Source organism: Notolepis coatsorum, assembly GCF_963971535.1.
Source record: "Notolepis coatsorum genome assembly, chromosome: 5".
NCBI classification, from domain to species: Eukaryota; Metazoa; Chordata; class Actinopteri; order Aulopiformes; family Paralepididae; genus Notolepis; species Notolepis coatsorum.
Window position 1 is genome coordinate 145,524,216 of NC_140169.1, and position 24,352 is coordinate 145,548,567.

The window sequence follows — 24,352 nt, forward strand, 5'->3', positions numbered from 1 at the left end:
TAGCTTAGCACAATGAATGGAAGCGGACAGTTCCGGTTAGCCTTCAGGAGAGGTGTTAGTTGGACAATGCCTAGGCTAACCGGCAGTCCGCTTCCATTCATTGTGCTAAGCTAGGCTAACGTGCAGCCAGATAGCTTTCTACTGAACGCACAGAGAGGAAACTGGTATCTATCTTCTTGTCTCTCTCTGGAGAAGACAGTAAGCCAATTTCCCCAAATGTTGGCGTGTTCCTTTTAATGAAATGCATCATGGGTCTCATGGTCTAAGTGGGTCATATTAGAGTTGTACTAAATCCAAGTAAAATCAACACGTGAGGAGTAACAGGTTTTACCCCAAAAATTACTTACAAATAAAAATAACTTTATTGCCTCTGAATGAGAAGCTGGCTCATCCTTTCCAATGGGAAACAATAATTGTGAAGAATATAATGTATATTTCAGCTCGTTTTACTATTCAGGTTCATTAGCGACACCTTTTGATTTGATGTGGCTTTGCTCCATCCATCTATGGCTCTTGCCCCCATTGCAAGTGGCCAAGTAAATAATACTTGATGACAAATGTCTTATCACAGACTGTACAAAGTATTACGGCAGAAAGAAACTGAGAACAGATGGAGTTCGTTTTTAATTTCTTTTATTATTGTAAATCAACTTTATTTTATACAAGTGTGTTGATGAATATCAGCAGTGTAACTTGAACTTGTTTACTGTTTTTATGCAACTCTAATAATCCAAATTTTACTAGTACTGACCAAGATACTTCAGAGGGTTTTTTCCGTTAAAAGTAAAATAGAATTCCTGTCCCCTCAACGGCAGAAACGCTCACAAGAAATTACCTGGATGGGAGGCTGCAGGGAGCTCTCCGTGGTGCTGAATGCAGAGGAAAATACTACATCTTCAGTCAGTGAATAGTCATGATGTCAGCTTTTCCCATAAGCTCATGAGTTTTACCTGTCCACACAAATACACTCGTTTGTTTTTTGTCTTTTCCCCCCCAAATAGAGTTCCTTGAACATCTTCCTCCTGGCAGGAGTTTTCAAAAATGCATTTTCAGTGACCAAAAACACAGTTTGCACGTCGTACGAAAGTACAAACCGCATAGAAAAAGCTACGCTTTTAAGTGTACGCGTGGACAAGGCCCAACAGTGGAAACAAATACATGCGGGTATAAATGTATTGCTTGAGGTCTACTAGTTGGCAACTGTAAATGAATTGTACTATTCCAATGGCTTTCCACAAACATACAAAAACAATATAACAAACTATTATTTTTTTTCTTAATTTGATACAACACCGCAAACCCTCCTCACAAACGGCAAAAGGTTACAGGAAAGGACACGGAGTCTCTCGACACAGCGCTTATAGGGGCTTGTAGTCCAGCTTGGATTCCAGCTTCTTTCCATCCGCGACTTTGCGCACAGCTTTCATGAAGTCCTCTTGAGTGACGTACTCGCGGTCGGCACGGATCGCAAACAGACCTGGTGCAAAATAAACACAAAGTAAACGGGAGGCAGAACCATTCATGTAAAGAACAGCAAATCATGATAATAGATCATTAATAATAATAATATAATAGATACTATATAATAATTTACCTGCTTCTGTGCACACGTTTCTGAGATCGGCTCCGTTGAAACCATCGGACAGTTTAACGATTGCTTCGTAATCTGAAAAGAAGAAAGTAAGTATGGCATGGTAATACTGTTTATACCTGTATAACTGTACATAATAATACTACAACTCTGTACATGCATCTGATAGCACTACACTCGGTAGTAATAACTTATATATTTTATACTATAAGTTAATCACCTGTACAGTGTATATATTACTATCGCACTGTTACATTTGCACTCTGGTTGGATGCCAAACCTCTTTTCGTTGTACCGTCCTTGTGCTGTATGATGACGATACATTTGAATCTAATCTAAATAAAATTACAGGGTAATTCCGGTATTTACTAAAGTGGATCCTATTTGTCCATTTCCATGACTAATAAGGACAACATCTTTTTGGAATTGGTCCAGTACTCATCTAATGGTCCAGTTAGTCATCTAATGAATACAGACAATATCCTTAAGACATGTTAACCCTTTCACCGCCGCACTACCAAACGGTTAACCCTTTCACTGCAACAATACACAGAAGGTTAACCCTTTCCCTGCCACACGACAGAAGGTTACCCCTTTACCTACGGTTACCAGTCGGTAGTGTGATAATCATGTCCAGGAACACGTCTCTATGCTTGGAACGGTCGAGTTGGGACTGCGGTGAGGAAAAGGATGATGATGGGTGTCTCTGTGGTGGGTGTGGTGGAGCACAGACCTATCTCCCCGTGCTTGGTGATGGGGCTAGAGCAGTGGTCGCCAATTAGATTTGCCCACGGGCCAAATTTTCCCCAAGCCATTTTGTGGCGGGCCAATGATAAGTGAACATTTTTTAACTGTAAAAAAAAAAACGACATATACATGTTTGCACTGTCTTTTTTCTATTATAAAGTGCCTCTCAGACAGTGCATTACACATGAACAGATCAGTAATTTGATTTTAATGCAGGTGCTCGCATTATAAATCGAGATCAGTAGGGTGCATTTGATTTTAAGCACCACAGCGGGTGTATTATACATCGAATGTATTATTATTATTATTAAAACACAACACTCACCGGCATAATGCAGGCAGCCCTGCCCTGGACTTGATATTGTTTCTGCTTCGGTCCTCCAAAATCCATGTTAATAACATGTTAAATGTCCACTCGCGTTGAATGCCCACCCAACTTGAACAGTTGCTTGCTCGTGTTGCCATGTCAACAAGCGAGAGTCACCGGTTGCTTATTGCAAGAGTTACCTGTTGCGATAAACCCGTATTTTAAGAATGACACCTGTTTATTAAAATAAGCTTTATAGGTCATAAGCTCCTCTTCTGGCTCATCATATTTCCCCGTTGCATTGCAAAGAAGTTATTCAAAGACGTTTGTTTTGTTTTTGCAAACGTTCGCTTCGCTCGCCGGCATCCCAAACGCGGAAGTGAAAGTGAAATTCCATTGGTTCTCCCAGTCCATGTGACCATTTCTAGCATTTCAATTGGCTATAGTGACAGCCATAGATATGATGAATAGATAGATACAGCTTCAAAAGACACTCTGGCGTCACAACGAGTGAATATTTCCTGCGCGTAAAATAAACATCATATTCTCAAAATAACCTGACGGGCCAGAAATTATTGCTGGCGGGCCCATTTCGGCCCGCGGGCCGCCTATTGCCGATCCCTGGGCTAGAGTGTCTCTGTGGTGGAGCACAAACCTATCTCCCCGTGCTTGGTGATGGGGCCAGAGTGTCTCTGTGGTGGGTGTGGTGGAGCACAAACCTATCTCCCCGTGCTTGGTGATGGGGCCAGAGTGTCTCTGTGGTGGGTGTGGTGGAGCACAAACCTATCTCCCCGTGCTTGGTGATGGGGCCAGAGTGTCTCTGTGGTGGGTGTGGTGGTGCACAAACCTATCTCCCCGTGCTTGGTGATGGGGCCAGAGTGGATCTTCATGATGTCGAGGCGAGCCTGTTCGTTGGGCAACTCGATATCTGTGGCAGAAAAGGCATCAACATTCAGTCGTAGGTTTAGATTTAGCTAATTAATATAGCTAATATGAAGGACAACCCCACCCAAAAATAAGGGTGTGTTAATATTTATATATCCGTATTACCTATAACTACATATATATATATTAACCCCACAATTTCAGACACGCCTACAGGACCGTACCATCTCAACCTTGCAGACGTGCCTCTCACTGGCGTTCCGGCTCACCGTGCGCGAGGTGTAGCCAGTGTAGTAGGTATTCTATTATACTTGTGGCAGTGGGTACCTGGATGTTGTCTTTTACTTTACATAAATAAAGACGTTTTCCACCACGAAGTGGTGCCTAAAAGTTCACCAGAATGCAGGAAATTAAGTGTTTACAGTGTCCCTCCTTGAAACCAAACCTACGCCCCTTGCATTCAGTCATAAAGTTCTAGTTGCAAACGTTAAAAAAATAAATAAAACAAGGTGTGCAATCTTCTTCTTCTCTGCCCTTCAATATTTTGATTCAAGATGACTAAACTGTATTGCACATTGCATTTTACCCACTGCTAATTATTGCTCATTGCACATCACACAACATACTTTTTAAAAGTGTTTTTATTTCTCTCGTTGGAACTGTAGTGTACATAGCCATTTTGTTATTTAAATTTGATACAGTATAATATCTACATCCCGTTATCTGCACTGCACACGTTCTTAGAACTGTATATAGTCATATTGCTGTTATTTTATTTTTATTCTATGCTTATTTTATTGACATTATATTGGATGCTGCTATATGGTCGAGGAACTGCAACGAAGTGAATTTCACCCTTTGTTTGCTGTAAGAAGGTACTGAGTGACGTGACAATAAATGAATCTGAATCCGACGTCTCACGGAGGACGACGACGACGATGATGATGATGATGACGAGGAACTCACGGATCTTGCGGTCGAGGCGTCCGGGACGCAGCAGGGCGGGGTCCAGGGTGTCGGGTCTGTTGGTGGCCATGATCATCTTGACGCGGTGCAGCGTGTCGAAGCCGTCCATCTGGTTCAGCAGCTGCAGACAGACGGAGAGAGAGGGCCGTGAGCGCCACATAGTGGTGGGGGGAAATATCCATACAGTATAGTAGGGCTGACCCCCATTAGTCGACTAATCGGTCGAAAGGAGCCGTAGTCGACTAGCCAACCTCTTAGTCGAATACAAAAAAAAAAAAAAAAAATATCATTCTTTCCAAAAGAAAAGAGGCCTAGAAGCGTGGCTAATGGCACGCATACCAGAGGCTAACTGCCTACGAAAACAGGCACAGAGGCACTGAAAGAGGATTTCACCCATCTAATGAACACACTAGACTAGACAAATATCAAGATGTATCCATCAGTGGACCAATTGCATGCTTTTGCAGAGGACAAGAAGCCTTCAGTCGACTCCTTCAGACATTAACACTTTGACTGCCATGAAACGTGTTTAGACGTCATTGCTGGCCATGCTCAAGTTGCCGGAGGACGCTGTACAGCGTCCTTATATCAATATTTCAAAAATCTGCGATCGGATTCATATGTCCCCTCCGCTGGCCTGAGATCCACCAGCAGGACCCACTGAGCTCTCTGGCGGTTGAGGAGCGCCATCTGGTGGCCGATCGGCGCAATCGCTTAACAGGATGTGCCATAGAGGTTGCTAGACGTCCGTAGTCACGCTACACAGTGATCGATTGCCAATAACTCGATAAACAACATGATTTGGACGTATATACCATTATACAAGCTGGAGATGGACCGGGTAAATTTACGGCGCGCGGAGACTGGGGTGAGTTTCAGCGTGTAACGTTACCGTCTTCGATACTAACTGCTATTATCAACATTTGACCCACATTAGATGATTGGTATAACGCTGCCCACGGAATTATAAACGCCCCCTAGCCCATCCGGTCAACATCAGATGACGTGTAGTAACTTCTAGAAGTACGTCTAGTTGGAATTTTTTATATCGCGCTGATTGCCATAAAACTATTGCATCATCAATATAATGCATTTGGGGCTATAGATCACGTTCTGGAGAAAGCTGCAGAAAGAGATTAAAACATACTTATACATTAACGTTGCTACACAATGAACAATACATATAGGACTTTGAATGGGCCCTAATAATGGCAATGTAGCAATAGAATTTAAAAAGTTATAGCCATGCAAAGAAGGGGTACTTCTCCATAGACAAATAGAGCCGGCAACCTATGGTATATCATGAATTTAACCCAAGGCAACGAAAGTGTTAAGCACCCCCCCCCCCCCCCCCCCCCCCCCCAGATGGAATGAAAAAAAAATAAAAATGTTAAATATATTATATATATATATTTTTTTTATTAGTAGTCGACCAATAGTCGACTAACGGCTAATTTTGGCCTATCATAGTCGACCATCCAAATCCTTAGTCGAGGACAGCCCTACAGTATAGTATCGAGATACTTTGCGTGGCGATACTGTATCGATACAAGGACGCCAAGTATCGATATTTTATGATAAATTCCAAAGAATATATGTCTTTGAAAAAATTTGTTTTGTATAAGGAAGTTGCATTGTTCATTTCAATACCTGTAATAGTACAGTAGTCCACACACACACACGTGTGCATTCAGTTAAGTTGGAATATGACTAATACAAACAGTTCAGTTTGTCAGGTACATGCAACACATGTTGACATCTGTCTGCTTGAGAAAATCCCATTTGCTGCGTTAAAAATGATTGCAGTGAGATGAACAGACTGAAAACTTTATTTTATTAGATAAAACACGTTGACAAAGTTTTAACTCTTTCAGTGCCACTCACGAGATTTCTCGTGTTTTTTTATAGGTGGTTGCTAGCCACTCACGAGATTTCTCGGATTTTTTATTTTTTTTTGCGATCTGAAATTTTTTTGTATCACCCGAGCCTACCCGAGTATAGCCGAGGGGCGCCGACGATCACTGTGGAAAAAAGCGCCCCCTGTCGTCTCCCAGATGACATAAGTGATTTTGGAATGGAGTCAATGAAAATGATGGGGGAAAAAATCCGGTACTCCACATTTTCCAGTTCACTGATCCAGCCGGGGTTACCACAGTTCATTCTGGAGCCTCAGATCCCCGCGGATCATAGAGATCTACTGTGTCGCGTTGGATCCATACACTTATCGATTTTTTCGAATGGTGATCAGGAATTGGAATATACCAGTTGGATACCATCTGATGTCAGGTAAGGACTCTGTGTTATCAGTGGTAGGATAATCGGAGTAAGTTTGATGAAGTTATAAGCTGTTTTGTGAAATGTCTTCTTTCGGTTTCACTGTAAAAGTCCGAGAGGAAATCAACGGGGCGATTATCAGTGCGCGGCCGTAATGTGCGTGCGTGCACGTATAATATTGATCATCTAGCGTTTATTTGAAAACGATTCATAAAAAGGCCGACGAATATCAACGTTGTGGAATATTCCACTAAAAGACGATTTTCATAGAATGCTCCAGAATGAGCCGTTTTTTATATCAAAACGGGGGCTTTTCTAACTGCTCTGAAATGGAAACGACGCGATAAAAAAACAATCTGTCTTCACAGCACTGACTGGAAAATAGTCTTTGATAATGCGATGGGCAGATTAGACACATAGCCATAATTTAAAACATAGTGTTACGAAGGATCAGATTGTAGTGGTTAACACTGTCGCCTCACAGCAAGAAGGTCCAGGGTTCGAATCCCGCTTGGGGACCAGGTTTCCATGATGCCAGTTACCCAGGTGGGGTATCTCCCAGGCCTTTCTGTGTGGAGTTTGCATGTTCTCCCCGTGCTCGCAAGGGTTTCCCCCCCCGATAAGATAAACCCAATGGAAAAACATGCACAACAACAAGATCGCTAACGCTGTGGCGTCCTTGACGAAGACGGACAGGAGCACTTGGATTGGTCCCCTGGCGCGGCTCACGTGGCGCCTGTCTGCTCCCGGCTGCCCTTGGGGGGGAAGGACGACGGGATGGGTTAATCGCAGATACGCATTGTATGCATGGTTCGCATGTGTGCCAAATGGTGACCTCGGAGCAGGTCCTAAATTATTATAATTATTATAAACCGAATATATATATTTATTTATTGATATATATTGCATAGTATTTGTATATCGTTTGATATCCCCTGTATATTCCTTGTACATATACACGGAATATCCCTTTAGCCCAGACCATAATAGTTCATTCTCCTATTGGACAGCGGTCCACCGGCGCCAGGGACCGGCCTCCGGAGCCAGGTTCAAAGTCACCGTCAAGATGTGTCTGGACATGCCCGCCCTTGCCCAGGGATACGCGACAGAAATGAGAGTGGAACTAGTTTTGTTCACCGTGCGTATAAATACGGCGCAGGTGAATGTAGAAGCCCCTTAACCTTCCTTAGCATGTTACCGATAAGTTGAAGCCTCACCCACGATACAACGTGCGGTGAAGTATGGCCTGTTTGGCCTCAGAATAGAGCATCGAGACCGCGTGCGAATTAGTAACTGAATTGTCAGAGTTTGGCGCTATACCGCAGAGTGCGACATATTTCTATTAAGTCTTTAATAGTCTATTTGTGTATAGTGTATCGTGCGGTTAGAATTCTACAGTGACCAGCACCTCCAACGCTTTCTCGTATTAGCTAGAGTTCTTATCCAGGCTGGGCCGACCGCATGGCGCTTTCACCCGAGGAGACCTAGACGAGAGCCGTATGGACATGTACACTGGATTAATCTACCCGACGACTACATAGCCCTTTGCGGCTGGAATATATTTGCTTTGGTCCTGTGATTTATGGAGCGGATAATCGCTGACGCCTGCACGTGTTGGATTTACCCCGAGAGGAGTCAAGTCGAGTCGGGCCCAGAGAGCCTGAGGCCGACTAGCTTTCTTCCCTGTGGAGCTACAGTCTACAAGAGAACCAAGCTGTATTCGTCTGTGGATCAAGAGGCTACTGCACCGGCTTCTGTACCTGAAGTCTCCCTAGTCATCGTTGACCAGACGTCCTACTACCGACAGATCTTCTACCCCCCCTGCTGGCTTACAACCAGTGGGAACCCCTTCCAGTATCTTCCGCTATATTACTAGTGCACCATAGATATAATTCCCTAAGATTCAGGTTGTATAATTACCTCCTGCGTAACCAGAGAATGGACATTCGTTATTGATTTGCCTACGCATATTCCTTTGCCTTACAAGTGCATTCAAAGAATAATGTAAAGTATCCTATGTACCTTTTGCTCCATTAAATACTTGATTAATACCTTTGACTGGAACCGATTTCATTGTGGGAAGTGTTCATCATATTCATATATTGTGTACTGTATGGCCAGTAATTAAAGTACATAAAGCGGTAGTGGTTTAATGATACCATACTTATCAATACAGTCAGGGAATTGTACCCCTCAGTTACACATAGATTAGGCGATATTAACGTTAACATTGGCGCCGATGGTGGCATTCAAGCGGTAAAACGGAAAACCAGGCGTGGCACTGAAAGAGTTAACTTTGCGGTTGAAAAGAGGTAAAAAGAAATCGCAATATATCGCAATACTCAGCATATCGCAATAGATTTTGAAGCGCAATACTATCGTGACAAATCGTAGTATCGTGATAATATCGTATCTTGAGGCCTCTGGTGATTCCCACCCCTAGTTATACAGGTGCAGCTCAATAAATTAGAATGTCGTGGGAAAGTTATTTTATTTCAGTAATTCAATTCAAAAAGTGAAAAACTCATAGATTATAGATTCATTACACATAAAGTTAAATATTTCAAGCCTTTATTAGTTTGAATTTGGATGATTATGGCTTACAGCTCATGAAAGGCCAAAATTCAGTATCTCAGAAAGTATATAGAAATGTCGGCCTTCTGAAATGTATGTTCAACTCAGTACTTGGTTGGGGCTCCTTTTGCACAAATTACTGCATCAATACAGCGAAATATATTGACTTTTCCACGATATTCTAATTTATTGAGTTGCACCTGTATAGCCGCGGTGGATCATAACATTATGACGGTGGAGGGTTATATAGCCGCGGTGGATCTTAACAACATTATGACGGTGGAGGGTTATATAGCCGCGGTGGATCTTAACAACATTATGACGGTGGAGGGTTATATAGCCACGATGGATCTTAACAACATTATGACGGTGGAGGGTTATATAGATTATAGCCGCGATGGATCTTACAGGAACACGCCAACATTGTGGAAAAACACGCTTACTGTCCAGAGTCGGATGAGGAGATAAGATACCGGTTTCCTCTCTGTACGTTCAGGAGAAAGCTATCCGGCTGCAAGCTAGCCTAGCTTAGCACAAATTAATGGAAGCGGATACAGACCCACTAGCTGGTTCAAAACTAGTGTTATCTCAGTTTTATCGCTCTCAAAATAGGATTGATGTCAGACAAAAACATTCAAATACAAATACAGTTCATTCAAATAGAAATCACAGTATCCCAACTATTTAAATAAAAACATCAGTACCTCCATCAGTGTCCTCTGAATCTCTCTGTCCGCTGACGTGCCCTCAGAGAAACGACGGCCACCTAGAGAGAGAGACAGAGAGAGAGCAGAGAAAGAGAGAGCAGAGAGTGAGAGAAAGCAGAGAGAGGGGAGAACAGAGAGAGAAGAGAAAGCAGAGAGAGGGGAGAACAGAGAGAGAAGAGAAAGCAGAGAGGGGAGAACAGAGAGAGAAGAGAAAGCAAAGAGAGAAGAGAGCAGAAAAAGGAGATAACAGCAGAGAGAGAGAGAAAAAAAGAGAGGGAAAGAGAGCAGTGAGGGCAGAGAAAGACCAGAGGGAGAAAGAGCAAAGAGAGACGGAGAGAGAGACCAGAGGGAGAGAGAGCAGAGGGAGAAAGAGCAGAGAGAGACGGAGAGAGAGCAGAGGGAGAAAGAGCAGAGAGAGAGAAGAGAGAGACAGAGAGAGACCAGAGGGAGAGAGCAGAGAGAGAAGAGAGCAGAGAGAAGAGAGAGAAGAGAGCAGAGAGAAGAGAGAGACCAGAGGGAGAGAGCAGAGAGAAGAGAGCAGAGAGAAGAGAGAGAGACCAGAGGGAGAAAGAGCAGAGAGAGAGACACTTGTGATGACGGTCAGACTGGGAGAGGAGCCGTGGTCTCCGTGGTGACGCAGAGAGACCTCACAGCGTCTGGGCTCGGTGTTGTTGTTGTTTTCCTCACCGATGGCATCGATCTCGTCCATGAAGATGATGCAGGGCTGGTGGTCCCTGGCGTAGTTGAACATCTCCCTGATCAACCGGGCGCTCTCTCCGATGTACTTGTCCACGATGGAGCTGGACACCACCTGTGGACCACCACAAGAGGACGCCAAACCGACTTCAGTGTCTGCATTAAAACACCCCACAAAATGACGCGCTGAAACACGATGTTCACACGAGAGTGACATCATCACAGGGTACTAGGGGTGTAACGGTACACGTATCCGTACCGAAACGTTTCAGTGTGTACCGTACCGTACCAAACGGCTGTGTACTAGTGTACCGAACGAATACAACTGTACCGAAAACCCGTACCGAACCTTGACTTCAAAACCGAGGTACGTACCAAACCGTTACACCCCTACAACAGGGTACTGGACCGCTGGAACACTAGCCGAAGGTAACGGCCAAAACGACAGATTTTTCATTATCGATTATTGTATTTCCTTGGATGGAATAATATCAACACTACAGACGTGTGTACAGTCGTGTAAGATTGAAATGCAAACTTTTCTGTCGGTACAAGTCGGTTTTTTGAGCCGAAAATGGTGGAGCGTGGCGTTGTTCCTTTTGTGGATGCACCTAGGGGGTAAGATAAGATGATGAGAGATACGATGACCACCAGCAGGTGGTGCTGCTGCTCACCTTAAGGAAGTTACAGTCCAGCTGACTGGCCACTGCTCTGGCCAGAAGAGTCTTCCCGGTACCTATTAAAAAAAAGTCATTATTCACCCATTCAGAATACATTTCACTTGAACGTTTGATTAAGGTGAACGGACTCGATGCTCTTCTGCCGTCGTGCACAGACTCACCTGGAGGACCGTAGAGGAGGCAGCCCTTTGGGGGGATGATGCCCACTCTCTCAAACAGCTCCGGGTTGGTGAGAGGCAGCTCGATCACCTAGCGGAACACAAAGAGTGTGCGTCAAAAAGAAATTACCATCCGGGTAAAATCGGGCATCTCGTGTTCCAATGTCCTTTCTACGGCGTATGAGGTCTCGTCTAACGTGTCACGTATACATTTTTGAATTATTTCCAGTGTGGAGTTATCTCTCTCTCCTGATTGGATGAAATGGGAAGGGATAACAGGACTTTACTCATTGGACACACATCCACACACGCACTTATTCTATTATATGTTGTACTACTGTATTGCACATCGTTGCGGGCAAGACCACCCGCATTTCATTGTATACTTGTATGCCGTGACAAATAAAACTCTTGACTTGACTTGACTCACTTTAAACAAACACTCACCTTAACACTACGTCATATTCATTCAAGAGATTTGCACTACATCCATAACCTACCTCATTTGCATTTTGCACTTTTTTTTTTTTTTTTTTACGTTTTTGTACCTAGTCTGTATTTTTACTTCATTGTACTTAGGTTGTACTTTAGTCCTCTTTTACGGTATGACGCACATTCTCAGGGGCTCATACGGAACCAAGCATTTCACTGTAATGTACATGTACTTTATACGTGACGAATAAAAGCAAACTTGAAACTTAAACTTGAGGAAATGTATTGTGTTTACTGCAGAGCGGAAGGACTGGGAGACTCATGTTACTGAACAAACACTCTATATCAGTGATGGCTGTTTACTGCAGAGTGGAGGGACTGGGAGACCCATGTTACTGACCAGACACTCTATATCAGTGATGGCTGTTTACTGCAGAGCAGGAGGGACTGGGAGACCCATGTTACTGAACAAACACTCTATATCAGTGATGGCTGTTTAGTGCAGAGCGGAGGGACTGGGAGACCCATGTTACTGACCAGACACTCTATATCAGTGATGGCTGTTTACTGCAGAGTGGAGGGACTGGGAGACTCATGTTACTGACCAGACACTCTGTATCAGTGATGGCTGTTTACTGCAGAGTGGAGGGACTGGGAGACCCATGTTACTGACCAGACACTCTATATCAGTGATGGCTGTTTACTGCAGAGTGGAGGGACTGGGAGACTCATGTTACTGAACAAACACTATATCAGTGATGGCTGTTTACTGCAGAGTGGAGGGACTGGGAGACCCATGTTACTGACCAGACACTCTATATCAGTGATGGCTGTTTACTGCAGAGCGGAGGGACTGGGAGACTCATGTTACTGACCAGACACTCTATATCAGTGATGGCTGTTTACTACAGAGTGGAGGGACTGGGAGACTCATGTTACTGAACAAACACTATATCAGTGATGGCTGTTTACTGCAGAGTGGAGGGACTGGGAGACCCATGTTACTGACCAGACACTATATCAGTGATGGCTGTTTACTGCAGAGCAGGAGGGACTGGGAGACCCATGTTACTGACCAGACACTCTATATCAGTGATGGCTGTTTACTACAGAGTGGAGGGACTGGGAGACTCATGTTACTGACCAGACACTCTATATCAGTGATGGCTGTTTACTGCAGAGCGGAGGGACTGGGAGACCCATGTTACTGACCAGACACTCTATATCAGTGATGGCTGTTTACTACAGAGTGGAGGGACTGGGAGACTCATGTTACTGAACAAACACTATATCAGTGATGGCTGTTTACTGCAGAGCAGGAGGGACTGGGAGACCCGTGTTACTGACCAGACACTCTATATCAGTGATGGCTGTTTACTGCAGAGCAGAGGGACTGGGAGACCCATGTTACTGACCAGACACTATATCAGTGATGGCTGTTTACTGCAGAGTGAAGGGACTGGGAGACCCATGTTACTGAACAAACACTCTATATCAGTGATGGCTGTTGGAATGTAGAGCTATTTTAAAACAACGCCACTTACGGCATCTTTAAATAGAGAAAGCGGAGGCTGCTCTAAAAGTCCAGCGTAGACGTACCTCTCTCAGCTCGCGGATCTGTTCCGCCAAGCCCCCAATCTCCGAGTATTTGACGTCGCCTGGGTCCTCGTGGGACATGTTGTAGACCAGGGGGTCCACCTCTCTGGGCAGGTACCTGGAGACGAGGAGCGACGCACCAGGGATGAGCAGGGTTCCCACAGATGTTGCCAAACGAAATTCAAGGACTTTGAAATACTTTCCCCAAGCACTTTTTCATTTTAAAAAGGGCATTTAAAAAGGATACAATTCACTTTGAACACTTTCAGTACCAGGGACGTCATAACTCGTTTTATCAGCCCAATGCCTGAATGCCCACAGCGTTTATTAGCGTTTTATTTTTTTATTAGCAATCTGATTTCATATTTCATCAACCGAGTCTCCCGTTGGTACAGCAGCTCCTCCAGCAGCTCAGAATGGAAAAAAGCGCCCCCTATCGTCTATCCCTGTGTAACTGCAGGTCAGTCGCTTAGACTGGGATCAGTCGATATGTAGAGGCGGAGCCAGCTGGCTCCTTGAGCTGGCAAGCTGTCTGCTCAACATGGAAGTCATCGCGGGACGGGAATCAGCCTGGAATATATATTCACAGTAGCCAATACTCAATCAATAAGCGTGATAGATTTTTGGAATGGCGATCAGCAATTGGAATGATCTTTTTGGAGAACATCTGATCTGAGGTAAGGAATCTATTTTACCAGTCTTAATCCCCTTAACAATTGTGTGTATTGAGCTGTACTGTACTGTACCCATTCTGCAATCTGTTAATAAAGTTTTCAATCAATCAATCAATCAATCAATGTGCTAAACTAGCCTAGCTGGTCTGTATCCACTTCCATTAATTTGTGCTAAGCTAGCCTAGCTGGTCTGTATCCACTCTCGTTAATTTGTGCTAAGCTAGCCTAGCTGGTCTGTATCCACTCTCATTAATTTGTGCTAAGCTAGCCTAGCTGGTCTGTATCCACTTCCATTAATTTGTGCTAAGCTAGCCTAGCTGGTCTGTATCCACTCTCATTAATTTGTGCTAAGCTAGCCTAGCTGGTCTATATCCACTCTCGTTAATTTGTGCTAAGCTAGCCTAGCTGGTCTGTATCCACTCTCGTTAATTTGTGCTAAGCTAGCCTAGCTGGTCTGTATCCACTTCCATTAATTTGTGCTAAACTAGCCTAGCTGGTCTGTATCCACTTCCATTAATTTGTGCTAAACTAGCCTAGCTGGTCTGTATCCACTTCCATTAATTTGTGCTAAGCTAGCCTAGCTGGTCTATAACCACTTCCATGCATCCCCTTAACAATTGTGTGTATTGAGCTGTACTGTACTCATTCTGCAATCTGTTAATAAAGTTTTCAATCAATCAATCAATCAATCAATCTGCTAAACTAGCCTAGCTGGTCTGTATCCACTTCCATTAATTTGTGCTAAGCTAGCCTAGCTGGTCTGTATCCATTAATTTGTGCTAAGCTAGCCTAGCTGGTCTGTATCCACTTCCATTAATTTGTGCTAAGCTAGCCTAGCTGGTCTGTATCCACTCTCATTAATTTGTGCTAAGCTAGCCTAGCTGGTCTGTATCCACTCTCATTAATTTGTGCTAAGCTAGCCTAGCTGGTCTGTATCCACTCTCGTTAATTTGTGCTAAGCTAGCCTAGCTGGTCTGTATCCACTCTCGTTAATTTGTGCTAAGCTAGCCTAGCTGGTCTGTATCCACTCTCGTTAATTTGTGCTAAGCTAGCCTAGCTGGTCTGTATCCACTTCCATTCATTTGTGCTAAACTAGCCTAGCTGGTCTGTATCCACTTCCATTAATTTGTGCTAAACTAGCCTAGCTGGTCTGTATCCACTTCCATTAATTTGTGCTAAGCTAGCCTAGCTGGTCTATAACCACTTCCATTCATTGTACAATTTTGTTTGTTTGTACAGTGTCTCCTCCCCCCCCCCTCAATGTACAGTGTTACTTGTTTATACAGTGTGCCCCCCCCCCCCCAACCACCTCCAATGTAAATTACCCAGTATGGTTGTCAATATCCCAATGTACCCAACCCCCCCCACCCAACCTCCTCCAATGTACAGTTTCTACGTCAAATGTATATACTCCCTTTTCTTGACTCCTTCTGTATCACAAACAGTACTGTATTTGCAAATCTGGTATGTCATAAATGTATAGATGTAGCAGTACTGACTATCTGTATGTCATGTACGTCATATATGTCCTGATGAATTGAAAATGGGGGACCCTGATGTAAACAAGACGAAAGTCTTTCTCTGGTCTGCATCCCCTTAACAATTGTGTGTATTGAGCTGTACTGTACTGTACCCATTCTGCAATCTGTTAATAAAGTTTTCAATCAATCAATCAATGTGCTAAACTAGCCTAGCTGGTCTGTATCCACTTCCATTAATTTGTGCTAAGCTAGCCTAGCTGGTCTATATCCACTTCCATTAATTTGTGCTAAGCTAGCCTAGCTGGTCTACTTCCATTAATTTGTGCTAAGCTAGCCTAGCTGGTCTGTATCCACTCTTGTTAATTTGTGCTAAGCTAGCCTAGCTGGTCTACTTCCATTAATTTGTGCTAAGCTAGCCTAGCTGGTCTGTATCCACTCTCGTTAATTTGTGCTAAGCTAGCCTAGCTGGTCTGTATCCACTCTCGTTAATTTGTGCTAAGCTAGCCTAGCTGGTCTGTATCCACTCTCGTTAATTTGTGCTAAGCTAGCCTAGCTGGTCTGTATCCACTTCCATTAATTTGTTCAGGCAGATAGCTCTCTACCGAACGCACAGAAAGGAAATTGGTATCAATCTTCTTGTCCGAGTCTAGAGACGTCGGCGTGTTCCTTTAACACAGTTAAGTATGCGATAGTTAACTGTAACCTACCTCATTATAGTGAGGGTGGTCATGTCTAATGCCACTCTGGTGCCGGCTTTTAACTGTGATTTGTCCAGCTGTGAAGGAAGACACACGTCAGATTAGGAACAGTTTCTTCTAATGATGGAGATATAAGTGGAATAAGCATGTTGTTGTGGGACTCACTAAAAACTCTGTATCTCACGCACCGCTTCCAGTCAGCAGATAAAGGTTGTGTGTGAGGTCCAATGAGGTTATGGTTATGCCTAATTTATAGACATCAAGACATCAAAATGGTTGCGAAGGTTGCGACACAAGCCTAGCTTTATATACACGAGATACTGAGTTTTTAGGGCGTCCCCTTTTATTATGCATTGGGTCAACAACTACCTGTCTGCGGCATCCGACCACATAGCGAGGACCGTTGGTTGCCTTGACGATGACTGTAATGACGAGAAGCAGAAAATAAACACGGCAACATGACACGATTTGTGTGTGAATGGGTGAAAAAGATCAATATCCTGTTTTCCAACAAACTTACATTTCTCCTCGGTAAGCTGCTTAAGCACCTCGCCAACGATCTAGAAGGAACACAACGGATTGGAGAACTCTTCTCAGGGACAATCTCTCTCTCTCTCTCCCTTTAACTGCCCCAGAACTACACAGTTACATTTATCCATTTGTCACTTTTATCCAAAGCGACTTACAAATTGTGAACAAGTCAGCAAGAGGGGTACAACTCTGGCACATAGTAGCATAGTAAGGTACATAGTAAAAAAAATAAGGTTTTCTTTTTTTATTTCATTATTTTTAGGGATGTTCGATATTGGCTTTTTTTCCCTGATATCCGATATACCGATATTGTCCAACTCTTAATTTCCGATACCGATATCAACCGATACCGATATATGCGGTAATTTCAGGTAATTAACATTACTTATTACATGGCGTTTTCACATTCGCCGAAATGCTTGATTGTGATTGGTCAATAGCCCCTGACAGCGGTGAATTCTTTTTCGATAACTGACTGCTGCCATGGGCAACGGTGCAATAATCACCGGTGATTATTGCTTTTCGCAGCTGGAGCAATCAAGCCCACTGACACACACTGCATCAGTGCAATCAGACACACCTGCCGGCTGCCGGCGATAATAATAATCACTTTATTTGGGCTGACAGAGCCACAGAACAACTGCGTCTGCATTTGATCTCATCTTGTCGATGGTGTAAAATGAATTAGGTATATTGTTAGTAAGTTAGCCAGTTAGTAAGTTAGCCTCGGCGAGGCGCCTCGGTATTCTAAACTCCGTGTCGGTCAATTATTTTGCGACAATGACCTCGTATAGCTATACATTATCCCTTACATATCTCTTGTCGTGGAATTAACACAACATTATGCATACTTTTGACAATAAATAAAAATAAGAATTTGTTCTTAACACTTTGAGTGCCACTCACGAGATTTCTCGGGTTTTTAATAGTGACGTAGAATGCCACTCACGAGATTTCTCTGATTTTTATTTTTTTTGCGATCTGAAAAATTATTGCATCACCCGAGCCTACCCGAGTATAGCCGAGGGGCGCCGGCGATCACTGTGGAAAAAAGCGCCCCCTGTCGTCTCCCAGATGACATAAGTGATTTTGGAATGGACTCAATGAAAATGGGGAAAAAAATCCGGTACTCCACATTTTCCAGTTCACTGATCCAGCCGGGGTTACCAGAGTTCATTCTGGAGCCTCAGAGCCCCGCGGATCATGGAGTTCTACTGTATCGCGTTGGATCCATACACGTATCGATTTTTTCAAATGGTGATCAGGAATTGGAATATACCAGTTGGATACCATCTGATGTCAGGTAAGGACTCTATGTTATCAGTGGTAGGATAATCAGAGTAAGTTTGATGAAGTTATAAGCTGTTTTGTAAAATGTCTTCTTTCGGTTTCACTGTAAAAGTCCGTGAGGAAATCAACGGAGCGATTATCAGTGCGCGGCCGTAATGTGCGTGCGTGCACGTATAATATTGATCATCTAGCGTTTATTTGAAAATGATTCATAAAAAGGCCGACGAATATCAACGTTGTGGAATATTCCACTAAAAGACGATTTTCATAGAATGCTCCAGAATGAGCTGTTTTTTATATCAAAACGGGGGCTTTTCTAAATGCTCTGAAACGGAAACGACGCGATAAAAAAACAATCTGCCTTCACAGCACTGACTGGAAAATAGTCTTTGATAATGCGATGGGCAGATTAGACACATAGCCATAATTTAAAACATAGATTAGGCGATATTAACGTTAACATTGGCGCCGATGGTGGCATTCAAGCGGTAAAACGGAAAACCAGGCGTGGTGCTCAAAGTGTTAATTGGTTGCCTTATAAACCTTTGCGCTATCATCTAAACTGTCGAACCGCATAAAACTATGACGAAAGGGTTGTCAAGGCTCTCGTCGCGTACTGCTTACGTCACAGGCATGCGCCAGTAGCCGAGAAGCGTAAACAAAGCATGTCTGATTCTATCCATGGCGATCACCTGAAGGCTACGTTGACTTTTAAATACACAAGAATTAGTCCCACGGCTATCGCAACTATTAGTGACTGGAGCCACTGTCTGTGAGTGACTCTGCTTTGGTCCAATCACATTCCCCCACCCATAGTCTGCGAATCAGAGGCAGAGTAGGGCAGGTCTTCACAGCACGGTCATGTGACATCTGCGCCAATCGTGTGACAGCGGGGCTCAGTCGTCTCGAGTCTTTACAGCCTCGTCTGCACGCAGAATTCCATCCCAAAACACTAGTCTAAACGCAAAATTAAAAGTGAGACCGCAAGACGACTTCTGCGGTTTCTGCTGAGACTCTCTCCGTCTAAACATGGCCTAAATGTAAAAAAAAAAAAAAAAAATCTTTTTTGAAAACCGATCATTTACGATATTACATTTTAATGCCAATATCGGCCGATAATATCGGTAGGCCAATAATATCGGACATCCCTAATTATTTTATTTCAGATATTGTTTTGAAGACATGTTAGTTTGGAGTAAAGTGTTATGTCAACGTGAAAGACAGCGTTCTCACCTGACCAACACTCTGGAGGGCCTTGAGATCATTCTCCGACTTATCATACTGCTTGTTTTGCTCGCGGAGCTGCTCCCTCACTAGAAGGACACGGAGAAGACACATGAATGGCAGCTAGTGAAACATAGACACTGTAGACAGCTTCACAGGAATTCTGTTGCTAGGGAACAGTTGGGACCCAACTGTATTTCCTGTCAAGGAAACTATAAAAGAAGGAAAGGTCATCATGTCACTGTGAAACTTTCAGTTCGGCCGACGTTGAATGGGATCACCACCATCTCCTTGTTTATGACCTGTCGTTTAAACAGGTTATTACCTCGGATGTCAGAATCTTCAGCAATTTGTTGCATTGTTAACTAGCTAACATTTGATATATTGGTGTATATATTTCCTCATATAGCTTGTATAGTTTTCGTATTATTTACATCTCCCATAGGAGGCTTCAATAGAAACCAACGTCTGGCACCAAGCAGAGCATAGAACACTGGTATTATTTCTCTGAGGTGATGATCCTTCCTTCTTTTATAGTTTCCAACTATATAACTATGTCAACTATTGCATTAGCTAACATTGCAACAATAAAAGTATAAAAGGAAGGAAGACGTCATCACGTCAAAATAAATACGAGCATTCTATTTGAGCCAGATTCGGCTCAAACAAGGGACTAAACACGTTTCGCAATTATGCCACATCAATGTGGAACGCCCTACCCACAGCTGTAAAGGAATGGGAATCACTACCCACTTTTAAAACCACTCTCAAGGAACACCTACGGGAGGCTGCAATTCGAAACTGGCCCCTGTAAATGTCCTAACCCAACCCCCTCCAATGTACAGTAAATGTCCTAACCCAGTAATACATGAGGCCCTCTTCTTGGACCAAGTAAGGTTTCGTCGATAATCCAATGTACAGTTAACCCCCCCCCCCACCCCACCTCCTCCAATGTACAGTAAGGCTGAGCCCGAACGTTCGAACGTTCGTTCGTTCCGCTGGCATTCGGACTTTAATTAATGCATTCGGACGTTCGGGGGAAAAAAAATAAAAAAAGGAGGCGCGGGTGAGGCGATGTGAACAGGCGCGTCCCCGCGGCGGCGCGCGGGGTGGAGTCGAGGCGAAGATGCGCGTCCCCGCGGCGCTCGGCTCATTATTCAATCATGGCAGCTGCAAGTGGGAAGACTTCACCTGTGTGGAAACACTTTAAATTAACAGACGACAAAGTAAAGGCTGTGTGTCAAATCTGCGACAAGCAGTTGGCATTCCACGGTGGCACATCCAACCTGGCTGCTCATATAAAAAATTTAAGTATTGGGCCCTAATTAGTAATTAGAAGTATCGCCATTCGCCACGTGCAGGCTGCAGCCTACTAAGGCCTAGTGGCCTGGCCGGCGCCTGGCAGCCTGCTGTGCGAAAGCGTGATGCTGTTGGCCTGGTCTCAAATAAATACAATAAGAACAAAATGATATATGCTAATAATAATAACAAATTCATTATTTTAGGTACATAAACTGGATCTGGACGGCGGGCCCACCTCCTCAACCACGACGCAGACACTACTGCAATTTGACGCAGCAAAACCAATAACGGAGAAGAGAAAGAACCAGTTATTGGACTCGATTGTGGATTTTATTGCTTTGGACATGAGGCCCATAAATGTAGTAGAGGGTGAGGGATTCAGGAGAATGGTTAATCTGATGGCGCCAGGTTACACCATCCCCAAAAGAGCCACTGTTTCCAACAACCTAACCCTGAGGTACGGGGCCGTGCGGGAGAAAGTCTCCTTGTACATTGACCATGCCACCGCTGTGGCATCATTTTATTTTGGTTACTTAGTTATTATATATCTGCATTGCTTTGTTAAAAACGACGTGTGCAATAAATCCCACATTTGTTAATTATTATTATTATTGTTAATGTATATTTTAAATGTTACAAGTTGTTAATGTTCAGAGTTGAGTGCCGACTTGTTAATGTTTCAATTACTGGGCCTGTTTTTCTATATTGTTTGATTGAAAAGTGTATTAACAGATTGCAGAATGGGTACAGTATAACAGTACATACAATTGTTAAGGGGATGCAGACCAGAGAGACTTTCGTCTTATTGTTTACATCATGCAGGTCCCCCATTTTCATTTATCTGCATTGGTGCAATAAATCCCGCTTTTGGAAATAACTTGTCTCATTTGATCCTTAAATCAAAAGGTAGAAGACCTATCGAATATTCAATCGTAATTTATTTCAGTTTTTTTTTTCCAGGGGTAATGAAATTAATCTATAGTATACAGGTGCCAAGTGTCTATAGTCTAAATGTTTTATTACGATACTAGACAGTAAAGTTAAAATGCACAATAACGTGTAATATATAAATCATTGTTTATGTTTCATGTTCATCCCCCCCTCTGTTCTGAGTGACTTCTGAGGCGATAGAAACATCGCCAAGTGCGCAACGCTCGAACGCAGCCAATTGAAAAATGCACGAAAAGCAATCAAATGTTGAAATGTATAAAAAAAAACTATATATATAAATGGGATTATGATATCACAATACTATCCAAATATATGCACTGGATAAAATGTATATTACGTTCACACTAATATAACTGTTTAGAATAGAATAGTCTATTCATCTCTATTGGGTGAGTGCGGCTGGCTTTCGTGTGACATCACGTCCGGGAGCGGGAGTCAACCAGGAAAATCTATAATAATCACAGATACATTCAGTCAATACTGGATCTAACTAAATGGATTTATGGATTGGATACACATTTATGGACATTTCAAGCCCGCCAGACCAGAAAGCTTCGGTTATTCCAATTCATACGGCGATGTTCTACCGGGACAAAAAGTGAGTGCGTGATATTATGTTTGACTGCTGTCTTTTCCCTTTGTTTAATTACATGTTTACATGAACAGCCACCACTGTAAACAATTTTTTTTCACCAATAGATTATGCAATGCCGCCCTCCGTAGGATTTATAATAATACAATAAAAAAAAAATTATATATAAAAAAAAGAAAATGTAATAAAAAAAATTTTTGTATTAAAAAATTTACAAAAAACCAACGTTCGAACGTTCGTTCGTAGACCCTGGCGAAAGTTCGAACCCTAAAAACAGGGTTCGGGCTCAGCCTTAATGTACAGTTTCTTCATCAAATGTATATACTCTCTTTTTTTAACTCTTTTTGTAACACAAACAATACTGTATTTGTAAATCTGGTATGTCATAAATGTATAGATGTAGCATCAGTACTGTGCTACAGACCCCAGACCCCATCGTGAAGCTGTGTTAAACCCATATTGTACGCTGGCCGGGTATCTTTGAAATTCAGATCCGATATGTTTTTGACACACTCCGAGCCCCGCGATCACGCTTGGTTGTTGTTTTGCTGGGTGATCGGCATGCGAGAATCAGTGACTGCGGTCACAAAAGCCCCAGGCTTGCAAACCGAAAGTCACGAAAAGGGGCTAGCTAGGGTGATGGTAGACAAAGCAACTCTGAGGTCATGCTCAATGTCCAATCTGTTCCTCTGCTTTGTCTTCAGCTGGACCAGAGCTGAGAAGCCACTTTCACAAAGATAGGTAGTGCAAAAAAAAATAAAAATAAAAATAATATATAAAAAGAAAATTATTTTATTTTTGTATGACTAATCGACGCAAAAATTCTGCGTCGACGAGTTTTTATGATCGACGTCGTCGATTATGTCGACTAATCGTTGCAGCCCTAATTGTCATTAAATACAGCACAAGTACAGTACAACGAACTGGAGTGTCAGTTCTATTGAAACCTATAATACAATTCTAAATATACAAGCTATCTGAGGAAATATACATAATACAAAAAACAACAAATGGATCACGTCCTTACATTGCAACAGGAAATACACCACCTAGATGATATTGTTGTCACTTTGCAACAGTCCATAACTTGAGACAGATACAAACCTAACGTTAGCAGCAGCTATATAAGGCTATCTAACGGGCGCCAGTGCAATGTGTTACTATTACGTTTAGTAACTTGTACTGTACACATGTTGTTACAGTCACAGATATGTTTCTGAAAGATGATTATTAATAACTGCCTGTTAGCTCGCTGGTTGTCAAGTCCATTCATTCCGATGGGATCCTGGCTGCATGACAAAGCACTAACTAGCTGACCGGCTAGCCGGCGTTTATTATGAGCTATTCTTTTGACTTGAACATTAACCGAGTGAGATATATTATTAGTTTGATCGTTACACAAAGCGTCAACATGAGGCATATTATCTTACACTCCTTTAGCCGCCCGTCGATCTCTTTATGTTCGAGCAATTTCTTCCTATAGTCTTGTAGTCCCTTGTCCCTGGTCTCGGCCATGATGCTTTTTTAGGAATGATGGGAAACGGCGTGACGTCACTGGGTGTGTGTGTGCGTAGATATGTTGGTTTGTAGAGACCCCGCCCCCTTCAGGCTGGTTGTTGTGAAGTAACGCCTTTTTTTATCCTGTAGATGTCGCTAGAGTGTTAGGCTACGTTCAGACTGCAGGCAAAAACAGTGTGAACAGCACAAATCACATCTGATTGATTGATTGAAAACTTTATTAACATATTAAAGAATGGGTCCAACAATACAGTACGGCTCAATACACACAATTGTTAAGGGGATGCAGACCAGAGAAAGATTTTCGTCTTGTTTACATCAGGGTCCCCCATTTTCAATTCATCATAACATTTATGACATACACAACACCTACTGTTACATCCAGACATTTATGACATACAAGCTATACAAATATACAGTACTGTTTAAGAGACAGAGATTATAAAAGAAAATATATACATTTGAGGGGGAAGAAACT

At 43.0% G+C, this 24,352-nt stretch overlaps 1 protein-coding gene across 1 annotated transcript; it reads right to left on the minus strand.

Annotated features, from left to right (window-relative positions):
- Positions 1-616: 616 nt before the first annotated feature.
- LOC311229036 (26S proteasome regulatory subunit 10B-like) lies at positions 617-23,892 on the minus strand. Its single transcript, XM_084315038.1, has 14 exons — positions 23,787-23,892; positions 19,521-19,600; positions 16,987-17,026; positions 16,836-16,888; positions 16,476-16,543; positions 13,617-13,731; positions 11,589-11,676; positions 11,422-11,483; positions 10,739-10,862; positions 10,049-10,110; positions 4,497-4,617; positions 3,493-3,573; positions 1,595-1,666; positions 617-1,477 (listed from the first exon to the last, which is right to left on the minus strand). The coding sequence occupies exons 1-14, from the start codon at positions 23,869-23,871 to the stop codon at positions 1,359-1,361; spliced, it is 1,170 nt and encodes a 389-aa protein (XP_084171164.1). The 5' UTR covers positions 23,872-23,892; the 3' UTR covers positions 617-1,358.
- Positions 23,893-24,352: the final 460 nt, after the last annotated feature.